The 13,335-nt window shown below is 42.2% G+C and overlaps 1 protein-coding gene across 1 annotated transcript in view; it reads left to right on the top strand.

The window, feature by feature from the left end:
- Nucleotides 1-704: 704 nt before the first annotated feature.
- ANKRD10 (ankyrin repeat domain 10) overlaps nt 705-13,335 on the top strand; it is a 38,331-nt gene continuing 25,700 nt past the window's right edge. The window contains exons 1-2 of the mRNA XM_050906240.1: nt 705-976; nt 6,879-7,031. Of these exons, the coding sequence (XP_050762197.1) occupies nt 776-976; nt 6,879-7,031 (354 nt within the window). The 5' untranslated portion in view covers nt 705-775. The remainder of the gene's footprint in view (nt 977-6,878; nt 7,032-13,335) is intronic.

Here is a 13,335-nt window from a genome sequence, read left to right as displayed (position 1 = left end):
CCCTATTCCACAGCGTTTCGGATCAACTCGGCGTGTTGAAAGCTGGCAGCGCATCCTCGAGGGAGGCCGCTACCCCTAGCAAAGGCTCGGGAACGCCCGCGACGCTCCGTTCCCCGCGGCAGAGCCCTCTCGCCAGCAGATTTCACCTGCGCGGGGAGAGAGACGGGAGCACGGGCCGCGCTTCTCTCGCCCCGCGGCGCAGGCAGGGCAAGAACCACCGCCGCGCCGCCGGGCTTTCCTCGGCGAGCCCACAGGCGCCGTCCCTCTCCGCCGGCGCGCCGGGCTCGAAGAGGCCGCTCCCGCCCTGCCCCGGAGGCTGCTGCCAAACCAGCCTCCTCAGGCCGCCGCGGCGGCGGCGGCAACAGCTGTCCCGCCTCGAGCAACGGTAAAAACGGAGCGCGGGCGGGCCGTGAAAGGGGGGAGGGGGGGAAGCGGTGTGGAGGGGGCGGCGGCACGCTTCCCGCCGCGCCCTGCCTCGCGCCTGCTCCGCCGGCGCTCCCTCCTCCCTCCCCGCCCTCGGTGCCCCGAGGGGCGCCCGGCCCCGCCCGCGAGGGGGCGGAGCGGCGCGCGCGGCCCCGCCCCGCTTCCTTTGTGCTCGGGCAGCTAGCGGCAGCCGCAGTCGTCGCCGCTTCCAGCCTGGACAGCGCGCCTCTGCCCGCCCGCTGCTTCTCTTCCCCCCCCTCCTTCCTATTCCCCCTCCCCTCGCCCCTGCCGCCGCCGCCACCCCTCTCGCCGCTTTCCCCCCTGCCCTGCCCTGCCTGCCCTCCCGCTCGCCATGTCGCTGGGAGCCGGCCCCGAGGCGGGTTTCTCCAGCGAGGAGCTGCTGACCCTGCGCTTCCCCCTGCACCGCGCCTGCCGCGATGGGGACCTGCCCGCCTTGTGCGCGCTGCTCCAGAGCTCGCCCCGCTCCGACTTGGCGGCCGAGGATTCTTTCTACGGCTGGACGCCCATCCATTGGGCCGCGCACTTCGGCAAGGTGGGGCCCGGCCCGGCCGGCGGAGCGAGGGCGGCGGCGGGAGCGGGGGGGGGAGGGGGGGAGGAGGAGGAGGAGGTGGTGGTGAAGGGGAAGGAGGGCGCGAGTCCCGCTCGCGCGCAACGCGGCGCCATCTTTGCCCCTTGCGCGCGCTCTGCCGGGAGGCGCCCGCCGCGCCGCCTCCCCCCCCCCCCCCTTCCTCCCCCCCTCCGCCGCTCGTTGCTCCTCAGGGGATGGGGCGGGAGGGGAGAGCCGCGGCGCTTGGCTTCTTTCCTCTCCCCGCGGTCAGCGCGGCGGGGGTGGGGCAGATCTCGGGGCCGGTGGCACCTGCCGTCCCCGGATCATTCGTCCCCTCCCCGCCGGCGGGAGCGGCCTCTTTTTTTCGCTGCCTTCTGGGCAAGCTGGCTGACCGAGGCGGCCCTGGATCTGGCAGCCGGGCTTTCAAAAGGCGCCCCGGTCACCGGCACAGGGCGGCGGGAGCAATGGGGAGGAGGAGGGGCAGGGGGCTCCTCCCACGCTGACCCCCTCCGGACCTCCCCGGCGGGCGGGCGCGCGCCAGCCGGGGCGAGAGGACCGCCGGGGCGAGAGGGACCGCCGGGGCGGCGACCCCTTCCGCGCTTACCTGCTAACCCACCCTCTCGTCGCGCTGCATGATCTGTCTGCAGAGTCTGGTCGTGGTCCTTACCGTCCGCAGGCTCCACACCTGGAGACCGTTTTGTTGCGGTGCCTGTGTTATGGCTACCGGACTCGTTAGGAGTTTGGGAAGAGGATGCTTGTGCTTGTAAGGCGCTCCTCTGTTGCCTTCAGTATGAAAAATGAATTGTGGTTTATACACGCGCAGATACGAGTATGGAATTAACTTGCGTTGGCATCGTTGCAATGCAGAAAAGATCAAAACATAAAAAGTAGCTATGCTAACTTCAGGTCTTAAGACGAGCGTTATCTTAATTTCTTGATTTTTATGTAGGCCTTTCCTGTTTCTAAGCGGTGAGTGTTCCAGCCTAGAGGGTTGGGGTTTGTTTTTTTTCCCCTCATTGATTTGTCTGGGTTTGGATTTTCAGGGTTTTTTGTTCTTGTTCTCCCTCCCATTTCCAATATATTTCTATTTGTTCATTGATTGTGTGCTGGAGAAGGAAAATGAATGTACTTAGGCAGTTGTCATGGTTTGTGAGAGTACATTAAGAGATGTTTTCTATATGTTAAGTGATCTTGTCTGCAGTGCTTGTTTGAAAAACAGTTTAGAAACATAGCTAGGTAGTCCTTAAAAAAAGCCAGAACCCAAAGCAGCCTTTTATCTTTCCAGAAAGAAGCTAATAATCTGCACTCCTACAAGTGGAGTGCCTTAAATTTTATTGTGAAGTATGCTCATAGAAAATGTGAAGCTCCTAATTTGGTATTACAGTCTTCTGTTTCCTTTTTCCATCTCATAAAAATTTCTCTTCGGTGTATGCTTGTGGCAGTCTTGCTTTTGTCTTGGAAGTGTGTGTGGTGTTTTGTTTTTTCCTTTAAGCATCTTCAGCTTTCTACTAACCATGCTAGGTTATGTGACCTTTTGTGTACCTTCTGTTTTCTGTTGGAGAGACTCTTGCAGAAACAGCTAACGAAGGGAACAAGTCAGTTTGCAAGATACTGTGTTTGTATTTGCCGCGTTCATTCTTAGGTATCAGCAAAATTTGATACGTGTTTTTGTTGTTGCATATAAAGGGGAGAAATCTGTCAAGCGAAATGAGACTTGCAAAGATGACATAGGCTATAAATGGGTTTTATACAACTTCACATATATGTACTTTCTTAGAAACCTTGTGACAAAGTCTAGGCAATTTCGACTTATGGAAGTTATCTGCATGTTTTATAGTCCTCTTAGGTAGTGTTCCTTTCTCTGAGCCAGAGACTATACAACACACTTGAAAAAGTTACAGTAATGTAATTGGATCCCCAACTCGACTGACTGTGTGGCATAGTTATACTTTTACCTTTCACCAGTTAATAGACGGTTGCCAGTAGTGAAACAATAGCTGCTCTTAGTGGACATTCATATGCATGTCTTATGTTCTTATTTATGGGGTTTTTTTCCAAATTCAGATTAATCAAAGCTTCAAATGGAGAGTTCTGTTTCTCAAAGTATCAGAGTTTTAAAAGATTAATTTTTGAAATGTTCATTAGTAGTTACTGAACAAGACTCTCTTCCTCTTCACTTCTTTGTTTTTCTAGATTTTGTGGGATTTTCACTTGTTTGTTTTTCTTTTCCTGAAAGAAATAAATGGTGACAGAACTTCATGGCTGTCCTTCTGATAGAGGGCCATTTAGCAGCATGGTCCACCAGACATGTATTGGTTCTAACTGCAGCTTTGTAGGAGGTTGAAATGACAAAACTGATTTAGTTCTTCTCCGGAAGAAGTCCTTGTGGAACAACTCGTTGTAAGCAGTGAAATCTGAAATGGTTCATACATGTACACACGTGTGTGCATGCATGCACAGCATCAGTCTAGGGCTGGTGAGCTTTAGCAGTATAGAGGTGTTTCTTTCCCTTTACCTGTTGCACAGTTCGAACATAGAAGAAAGCCTTCATTGTATCAAAGGACAGTACAAAATCATTTTAGAATAAAGCTATGTAGGACTACGTTCTTGCATGCAGTTGTAGATGGGCTGCAGTAAGGAAGTAGCAGCAACAGTCAAGTTCCATTAGAAATGAATATGTGAAAGAGGAAGGATAGCTTTTTTGGGGGGAATACTGATGTAATACTAGTACCAGTAAAAATAGAGTATCTTATACCAGCAAAGTCAATTGAAAGTGATAGATATTACAACCAGAAACACTGCTGTTTCTGGTTGTAATAGCTGGAGTTTTAATGACAGCATGGACCTCCTTTTAGACATAGTAGCAAGTCCAAATTTACTTGCTATGCTGAGTATCTGTGGTGGAGTTTGCGTTTTCAGGATGTTCCCTGACTGCAGAGAAGTGCTTATATCCTGAGATGTAAATTAATTCCCATTAGAGTTGCTGTATTCCAATTAGAGTTAATTATATAGTGCTCTAAATTACTCTGGCATTCTGTAGATTTCTGAGAAGATGGGTCAGAATGTAAAATTATTAACAATCTAAAAAGCTACCAGAGAGGTAGAAAATGAAGGGCTTGCATAAAAAACAAAGTTGCTGTTAATTCACTTTGTCTTACACTAACCTTAATTTAATTTTTCTTTTTAACCACTTGCATGTGTATTTTTATTTTCAGTGACCGCATCTATTTGTTTGTACTCTTCTCCTACTTTATTTTTGCCACTTGCCTGTTTACATTATAGGAAGCAAAATAGTAGTAAGTACATTCTGTTTCTTTTGGAACAAAAGTAGTACAGATAAAAATGTCTGTCTCTTCCTTGGTATTTTGCCAGTGTTGTGGCCTATGTGGAGGCCTGTCTTCTTCATTAAATCAGTTTAACCTCTGCTTTAGCTATAACAATACAGTGGAAAATACCTTCTAAAAGGTTGTTTAATGAAAGCAGACTTCTTTCATTGTATCCTGATCTCAAGCATAAATAATCAAGTGAGGTATTGTTTTTTTGTTATGTTGTTATTTTTCCTATCCACGGAAGCAATTTACCTCATGCTTCCATAATGTTGGAAGAAGCAGGTTTTTCTGACAGCCATGATGCAGAAGACCCATACTTCAGCTTTTAATGGGATGAAATGTTATCTTCATTGTTAAAACCCTGTAAGAGATAATGGAAAAAAAAAAAAGCACACAGGAAAAAACAACATTTAAACATGAAGTTATATAGATAATCATGACATGTAGCCATGTTATAAAGCGGATTGAAACAGTACAAGATGATGCTAGTGAACTAATTCCAATGTTTTTCCCCTTTCCATTGAAGGGCTAGAATGCCTGTGTAATTATGGAAATTCTTTCAGCCCTGTTTCTGTGCAGGACTTATTATTATTCTTTCCTGAAGTTGAAATGCTTGTCTGAAAGCATTTTCAAATCAATTCTATTAAAAGTCTATTGTTTTAAAAACTGGCTGAACTTTATTTTTGTTTGCAGTTGTAGTAGAGGAACCTCTTGGTGTAGCTGGAGTTTTTCCCATTACATCACTTATTAATAATTACAGTGTTACAATTAATAATTATTATTAAGGGTTAACAGCAATATTAGGGCTGTTAGCATGTGAACACCAAGGGAAGTCTAAGATTAGCAAATACAAAACTTATTTGGGTAGTCTAGCATTAGAATTACAAGTTTTCTTACACCAGTTTTTTGATGTAAATTTTTTTTTTGCAGTAAAATTACTTGTTTGCTTTTGAAAAGGTACTTTGTCTTTGGTAATGTTGAGGTTTATGGAGCTAGATTCATTAATACTGCAGTATTTCAATTACCCTCACCCTTGCACGTTTATTTCATGTAATTAATGAGTTAATGGTACATCTATGTCTAGTGTCAAGTCCATTACAGTCCAGAAAAGTGCTTTTGTGTATCCTAAAGGATGGGGTTCATGTGTTTCTTTGAACTATATGGGGGAGGAAACAATTGAAGTTCACAATATATTTGCAAAACTAATGTAAAATCCTTCACTACAGTGGTTGGTACTTTTGTCTCACGTATGTAATTCATCAAGATCAGGAATTTACAGGTTAAAAAAAAAAAAGAAAGATCAGCATACAGCAGTAGAGAAGAACTTTGGAATCGTGGTGTTCATGCTTCTATCTGAGGCTGCCAGCTGACTTTCTGATGCTTTTTAGTTGCTCCTTTATGAACAGGCTATTCCATAGCTGTGGTATGGCTAACAAACTTTCTCTTTAACTGTGAGAGACTGACATGTAGATTTTTGTTTTATATGAACCAATGCACTGAGTCAGTGTGGTGGTTTTTTGTTTTGCTCTTGTATGTGTATGCAGTGGTGTTTGTTTTCTAACCATGATAAATGGAAGCCTAGACTAAACTGTTTATTTTAGCATAGTGCATTCCTTTTCCTATCAACAAAAAGACAATGTTACTGTGTGACAGGAAAGGAGCATTTTTTTAATCTTTTTGAAAGTTGAGGTCATCGTGGCTGTGGTTTGCTTAGCTTCTACAAATGTGATGTTACGAACATTTAAAAATAGTAGCAGGATATCTGACATTTCTGCTTAGTATAATGGGAAAATAAAAGTCAGAATATAGTGTGACAAAATACTGCGATTTTTTTTAAAACAAAGAGCTTTTATTTTTTGGTGTTGCCACAAACATGCAACCTATTTTGTTTTTAACAGCACTTCAGCTGTAATAACAGGAAAATGGTGAAAAGAATTTATTCCTTTTATAGATTTAGCATAGTAGTAACAGTATTAGTTTTCATTAGTAATCTGCTTCTGTCACTCTAGGAAAACATTGAAGAAATTTAAAATCTTTCTTGTGTGGGGTTTTGGGTTTTGGTGTTTTTTGGTTTTGGGGTTTTTTTTTGTTTGTTTACCTTCCTGTAAAGTCTCTTGAGAATACATCTATGTATCTCTTAACAACACTCTTGTTTTGGCAAACGTTATCTAATAATGTCTGTTTAGTATCATGTTTGCAGCTTTGCTGGATCAAAACTGTTGTTTTTTCTCCTTAACGAAAGTGAACCAAATAGCTCTTGTAGTCAGATCTGAGGTATTTATGCCCTCTTTTCCCCCATCCCGAAAATAAATGTTGGAATTCAGTTTTGGGGATGAGAATTAAGTACTATTCAGGTATGACCTATGGCCAAAGAGGGGAGGAGTATAAGGAGGCGGGGGAAAATCCTAATGTTCATATTCTCTCTTGTTTTGCATCCAGGTAGTCTTGCTAGGAAGTTTACCTCTTCTAGGTTTTATGTATGTATTTATTTAGCACATCCTAATTGTCGTAGCACATCTGTGTAACATTTGTGGTTTTATTCCCTCATGTCTTTAAAGCTGGAGTGCCTAATGCAGTTAGTAAGAGCTGGAGCTTCTGTAAATGCCAGTACAACACGTTTTGCTCAAACACCAGCCCACATTGCTGCTTTTGGAGGACATCCACAGTGCCTGAATTGGTTGATTCAAGTGGGGGCCAACATAAACAAACAGGTATGGATTCATGCGTATTTCATGTCTGCATATAGTTCTGGAAGGAGTGTCTTGGTCCCTTTTTACTACATGTATGAGCCTTACATTCACATACAGATACATTATTTTTAACATCAGCTGAAGTCAAATGACTTAATTATCAGTTAGAGACCTTTTTCATTATAGTAGAGATAGCACTAATAAATGTCCTTTAAGCCACTGAAAGTTTGGAGAACATTTGTTTTAGGAATTGACATCTTGCTACTTCTTGAACACAATGGTGTGCTGCTCTGGTGTTGGCAGCATTAGCAAATACTCTGATATTGTAATGCCTCTTCAGGGGAAAGAAAGAATAGTGAGGAACATCTTATTTAATATGCTAAGAATTGAAAAATTCACCATTACCTACGGAACCATGAGACCTTTGTGGTACTTCATGATTTAGTTACACATTTAACTAGTAAGGTCTGCCATGGTTTATTTTAAGGTGCATCTGGTTTCACACTGTTTTCCTTACTAGGTTATTTCCAAAGCTTTTCTAGTAACTTCCTGCAAGTACATCAGAAACATGTACTTTACTAACAAAGAATGAATGGGTGATTTTTTTTTAAAAAATTTTTTTTAATAATTTTCCATTACTTTTACTGTGAGTATGGATAATGATTTATTTGGTAGCAGAGAGTGCATTAATATAGCAAAATTCCTGTAAAGGACTGTTGTACTCTGGTACAGTAACAGAATCGAGTGCTTAAAACTATCATGCTTTTGGAGAAAATGTTTGCAGTACTGAATGGATCTATTATGTATGCTGGGCATACATAATGTGTGCCTTTTTAACAGTACTCAAAATTATTACTTATAGTCTATGAGAGTAATTAATGCTACAGCATATGCATTTACTAAAAGCTGTAGTATAGCACAGCATCCATAAAATGTCTGGTCTGTTAAATCTTGCGTCATACTTTTCTTAAAATATTTAATGGCCAGACTGTGTTTTATTTTATATGCAGTAGAGTTAAGCTAAGTCTGCTGAAGAACTTGAACATTTGCATTTCTAGAGTTTGGTTCTTTTTTTTTTAAGCTATGCAAAAATAAGAAATGGGGAAGTTTGTGTTGAGTTTTCAGAAAAGAAGGCTGGTGCATTGAGAACAGCTGTGAGACACCAGGAGAATTGTAGAAACAATGAAGGTGACTGGATGCAGAGGCTATAGATCGCATCTTCTCCTTGATACCTGACAAAAGTAACTTATGCAATAAGTTATTGCTGCATAGTGGTAGAATCTTCAGAAGAGAAAATACAAGAACTATAAATGCATCTGGAGACCAGGTAAGAATGTAAAGAAACGGTGATTAGAGAGGAAACATGGCATGCACAGAATAAAGATGTACAAATATCTGCTAAATGAGAAGAGAAGAATGAATGAAAATGAATGAATGAGAAGAATGAAAGTTTCCAACTATGAGGATAAAGAGAAGAACTGACCAGTGAGGTTGAAATGGAGTTGAAGAACAAGCTTGCTGTCCTGGAACGTGATGGGGGGGGAAAAAATCACATCTAGTGAGTGAGGTTATAGCAAAGAAGAAGGTAGCAGCTAGCCCCCAAAAGAAGAGGAGAACGCTCTCCATGGGCTGAGGGCAACATGCAGATGACTGTAAAGGAAAGCAGAAGGCAGTATAATACACAGTTAAAAGTAGGCAGGAAACTTACTCCAGCTTAAAGAAGTCACCATGACTAGCCAGTGACTCAGGAGTCTTTAGAAATTGATGACCTCTCACCAGAGCAAATCCAAATAATAGATCTGTGGTCCTCCACAGGATGAAGGGTACTGTGGTTCTCAAGTTTTCAGACATAGTGGTGATAGTATCCTGTAGACTTCTAAGGGCAGATTTAGGTATTGACAGGCAAAGGACACTAATGTAGATGGTACTGAGAGTTGACGCTGTGGAAGCCTTGTATGTTGTTAATTGTAGGCTCAAGTTACACTTGAATGTAATAACTTTTTTTTTGCCCCCACAAAATAGTAATTGAACATACAAGAAGAGGTATTTTAGATTTGGTTCGATGATAAAATAAGAAGATAGCTCTGGTTAATTAAAATGGTAGTAGAAACAAAGTCTCAAGTTCCTCGTTAGGATGCAACTGGTCAGTCACACTGGTTTCACATGCACGAGCACTGAAAGCTAGACAGTGTACCTTGGTGATACCTGTAGCAGCAAACTCATGCCATGGATATTTGGAATGTTTCATACATGGCTATGTAAAGCATAGTGCATGTTTTGCTCTCCCCAGTTCCTTCCAGCTGTTTATTGAATTGCAGTCAAATTCTACTATTCTTGTTTGATTTGAGCTGCTTAATAAATGATCTTGGTTTCTTATTTAACCTCCAAGCACTTTCAGGTGATCATCTAGGGCTTCCACCCACACTTTTGCACTTTTGGAGCACTATTTCCTGATGTGTATTTTGTTTATTCCTTCCAGCTCGCTGACTGATGCTGTACTTCAAACAGACATAGTCACTGGCTAATGCTTGTGTGAGGACAAGTGTTCCATGGACACTGGATACAAAACACATGCTGAGAAAGATCTGGGAATACTTGATATTTAAACTAGTAAAACTTTCCTTCCAAACTGACTCCTGGTCATTGGCTACAGACTAACCCATCACCTCTGGAAAAAGAAAAGGATAGCTCCTGAAAAGGAATCCACTCGAGTCTCTCAGTCTTAACGTAAACCTCCGGTACTCAGTAGAATTTGCATGCACGCTTTCTCATATCTGTCCTGAGGTATTGTATTGTGTAGCCCATGCTACCTTCACTGAAGTTTAGGAAAGTTTGAAAATTCGTATCTCAGTGCTGGTGACAGTTGCCCAGGACATTTCTCAGGCAGCAGCAATGAAGGACAGATGCTGAAAACTGCTTGTCCCACCTGTACCTTGCTCCCCAAATAAGTTCTGTGAGTATATCCTGTGATGCCCAGCCCTCTTACATAACTGTATGTGCTGGCTAGAATCATCTATCTCTCTTTATGATCAGTGGGCAGTTCTTGTCCCCCAGGATCACCATAAAAATTCACAGGAGAAAGCTGAAGTGCCAAGCAATGATTTGCCTGTTTCTACCCAGCAGTGGACTCAAGAGAAAGTCCTACTATTTTTTTTTTTTTTTTCCTTCAGTGGGCAGTGCCTGTTAATAGTGCTTAATAATGTGACTCAAGACCTGCATTTGGCTACCTGCCTGCTCTGGTTCACTGCAACAATGCAAAGCAATTATACTGCTGCTTGCCCTGAGATTTTTTTTTTCTGATATTTTATCCTTGTCACAATGCAGTTCGATTCTGTGCTGTTGTACATATTAACATCAGATAATCATGAGTACTTTTTGATTAAAAAGCCTTACTTCATTTAAATATATTTTCCCTCTAGCCTCAGCCTATTAAACATTTCTATTATATGTTGCCTGTGTTCATTGGCCAAAAAACCAGTTTTGTGTGGCCTGTCTTAAAGAGAAGGGATAAGAAATACTGCATCCTTACAGGTGATGCTAACTTAATTTTCATCCAGCCAGTTACCATCATGTGGCAGTGATGACAGATAGATTTAGGAGGGTTAGACTACCCATGCTAGCAAGAACTGTAAAGACACTGATATCCTGGGTGGGGAGGAAGAAAACACTCATTCATTTGTGTTATAGTTTTGTATTTTAAACAAAAATTTGGACTAAATCCAGATAAAAGTATTCCATCGGTTCTCATCTGTACTCAAAACTCAGAAGGAGAAACCATCATGAATTCAAAGCATTTTTAGCAAAGAATGAGGAAAAAATACTCAGTATTCTCCACCTTCTACTTCTTGGCTTCAGAAAGAGTAGGGTGCTGGGTCTAAGAAATCTGAACAGCTTTTGGAAATGTGATCAGCTTATAGAACTTGAAATTCAGTCACTTGAGTTAAGGAGTGGAGTTAGTTTATATTTCTTGTCAGGTAAAATAGGGCATCTGTGTCTTAGTCAGGTTTCTATACTAGGAAGTATTTTACAAGTGCTTGCATAGTGTTGTGGTTTAACCCCGGTAGGCACCGAAGCACCACACAGCTGCTTGCTCATTCCCCGCCCCAGTGGGCTGAGGGACAGAATCAGAAGGGAAAAGTGAGCAAACTTGTGGGCTCAGAGAAAGACAGTTTAATAGGTAAAAATGGAAACGAAGAAAAACAAAACCAAGAAAATTGAGTGATGATATATTCTTAAAACCCCACACCACAACCAAAAAATCCCGCAATTGCTCACCACTAGCTGACTGATGCCCAGCCAGGCCCCAAGCAATGACAGCCCTGGCAAACTCCACCCCCCACTCCAGCTTTTCTTGCTGAGCGTGGTGTCGTATGGTATGGGATATTCCTCTGGTCAGTTTGGGTCGGTGGTCCCAGCTGTGTCACCTCCCAGCTTCTTGTGCACCCCCAGCCCACTCCTAGCTCAAACAGTGGTGTATTATCAACACTGCATTGGTCACACATCCAAAACATAGCACCATACCAGCTACTATGAAGAAAATTAACTCTATCCCAGCCAAAAACAGTACACTTGAAAGCTTTCAGTGTAAGTGCGCATAGGGGCTTTTTGTTTTAAAAAGAAATACTTACAGGTAAGTAACTTTTTTTTTTTTTAAATGAAAGGTGTATAAAGGTACCAGTGAGTGATCATATCCAGGGACTTGAAACTTGGAGAACAAAATGGGAGATGTGCTCTGAGTTCAACTGGAAGATCCTAAAGCCAACAGAAATTTGGATCCCAAAAAGACAGAGGGAAAATAGAGTAAAAAATGGCTTTAGACTGAACTGAAAAAATAACCACATCTGAAAGAGGCCTGTGAATAAGCAGAGAGTTTGAGAAAAATATTTGATCAGTAGAGGAAATGTCTTTTGAGGTTAAGCAGCATAGTGAGGGAATGCAAACTGATAATCAAGCTGAGATAGATTTACTGAGAAAATTTAAGCCAAAAAAGCAAAAGACTCTTCAGCCACATAAATAAAACGAGAAAAAGGAAGGAAGCTAGATACTTACTCAGTAAAATGAAACAGAAGTCAAAGGTAACCTAGTCATGACCCCAAGCTAGAGAAGACTGCCATTGTCTTTGCAAAAGGATAGCCATGCTCCTCCAAGGGAAAAGATGAAGACATTTGACAGTGGCAGTGAGTTGCAAAAAATAAATGTGCCTGTGATGCCTCATGACTCTTTGTCGTCTCTTCAGGAGCACTGTACACAAAATACTTCGTCTCCACAGAAGCAAACAAACTTGTGTTATCTTGAATGCTAAATTAGTAAAACTTAATTGGTCTTTGTGCTCATTTATTTACAATGTGACTTCTGGATTGTGAGGCGAGTTTGGGCTGTTGGTGCAGTGTTACATCAGAAAGGTAAATTAGACCCTGAAAAGTTCTGCTCTAGATAGGAAAGGCCAGTACAAGTTATTGATGTTTCCCTTCCTGGAATATTGTTACAGAAGGGGTTATATCAAACTGAAGCATGTATGGGAACTGTGGACAATTAGAAGGATTATGAGGTATTATCAAGGATAATTAGGAATTTGTAGAGCCCTTCAAAATAAATTACTTGGTTTGTTCCACATAGCCAAAAAAGAGATAGGGAAGAGGTGTCTTATGCATGAAAATGTGCTAGGAATCTAGACCCTGAACTGCTCTCAGAAGCTTCTTGGAAAAACCTCTGTTATATTGCTTTTTCTGTTTGATGCCATCCATTCCAATTGTTGAATCAAAACAGAATTGTTCTGAGGCTCATAGAGTACTTTATTTTCCTCTGTATGCATGATTTTGGATGTGTTGAAAAATAAGTAAACTTTAAAGCCATTTTTCAGTGGGAGATAATTTTTTTTTTTTCCTTTCAGTCTCACTCATAACCCAGAGAGAATCTCTTCTTTGTAGAGCTAGACTATTTCAGAAACTATTTCAGTGCAAATAGATTTGGTCCCATAGGAGAACTTCAAAAGAAGATAACATTAGTGATGACTGAAATTTAGGTGCCGTAATTAAAACGAATGCTATAAAAATTTAAATCCATATATTCTGTCATTCTCTAAGTATTTTCTCAATTCCTTAGTGTTAGAGAAGAGACACACGCTTTTCTGGGCCAGCGATTGAAAGAAGCCCTTCTCAAGACATATATTCTCTTCTGAGATACTAACCTCTTTCTGGTGGTTGGTGACAGGATTGTTAGCTGCTATAAGCTTAGTTTATTCTTGTAATGCAGTGGTGAGCAGTCCTTTTGCAAAGGTCTTTTGTCATCCTTCTAGTGTTTCCCCACAGCAATACTTCATAATTCA

The sequence above is a fragment of the Gymnogyps californianus genome, chromosome 1, assembly GCF_018139145.2.
Source record: "Gymnogyps californianus isolate 813 chromosome 1, ASM1813914v2, whole genome shotgun sequence".
Taxonomy (NCBI): domain Eukaryota; kingdom Metazoa; phylum Chordata; class Aves; order Accipitriformes; family Cathartidae; genus Gymnogyps; species Gymnogyps californianus.
This window is presented reverse-complemented; position numbering and strand designations above follow the sequence as displayed.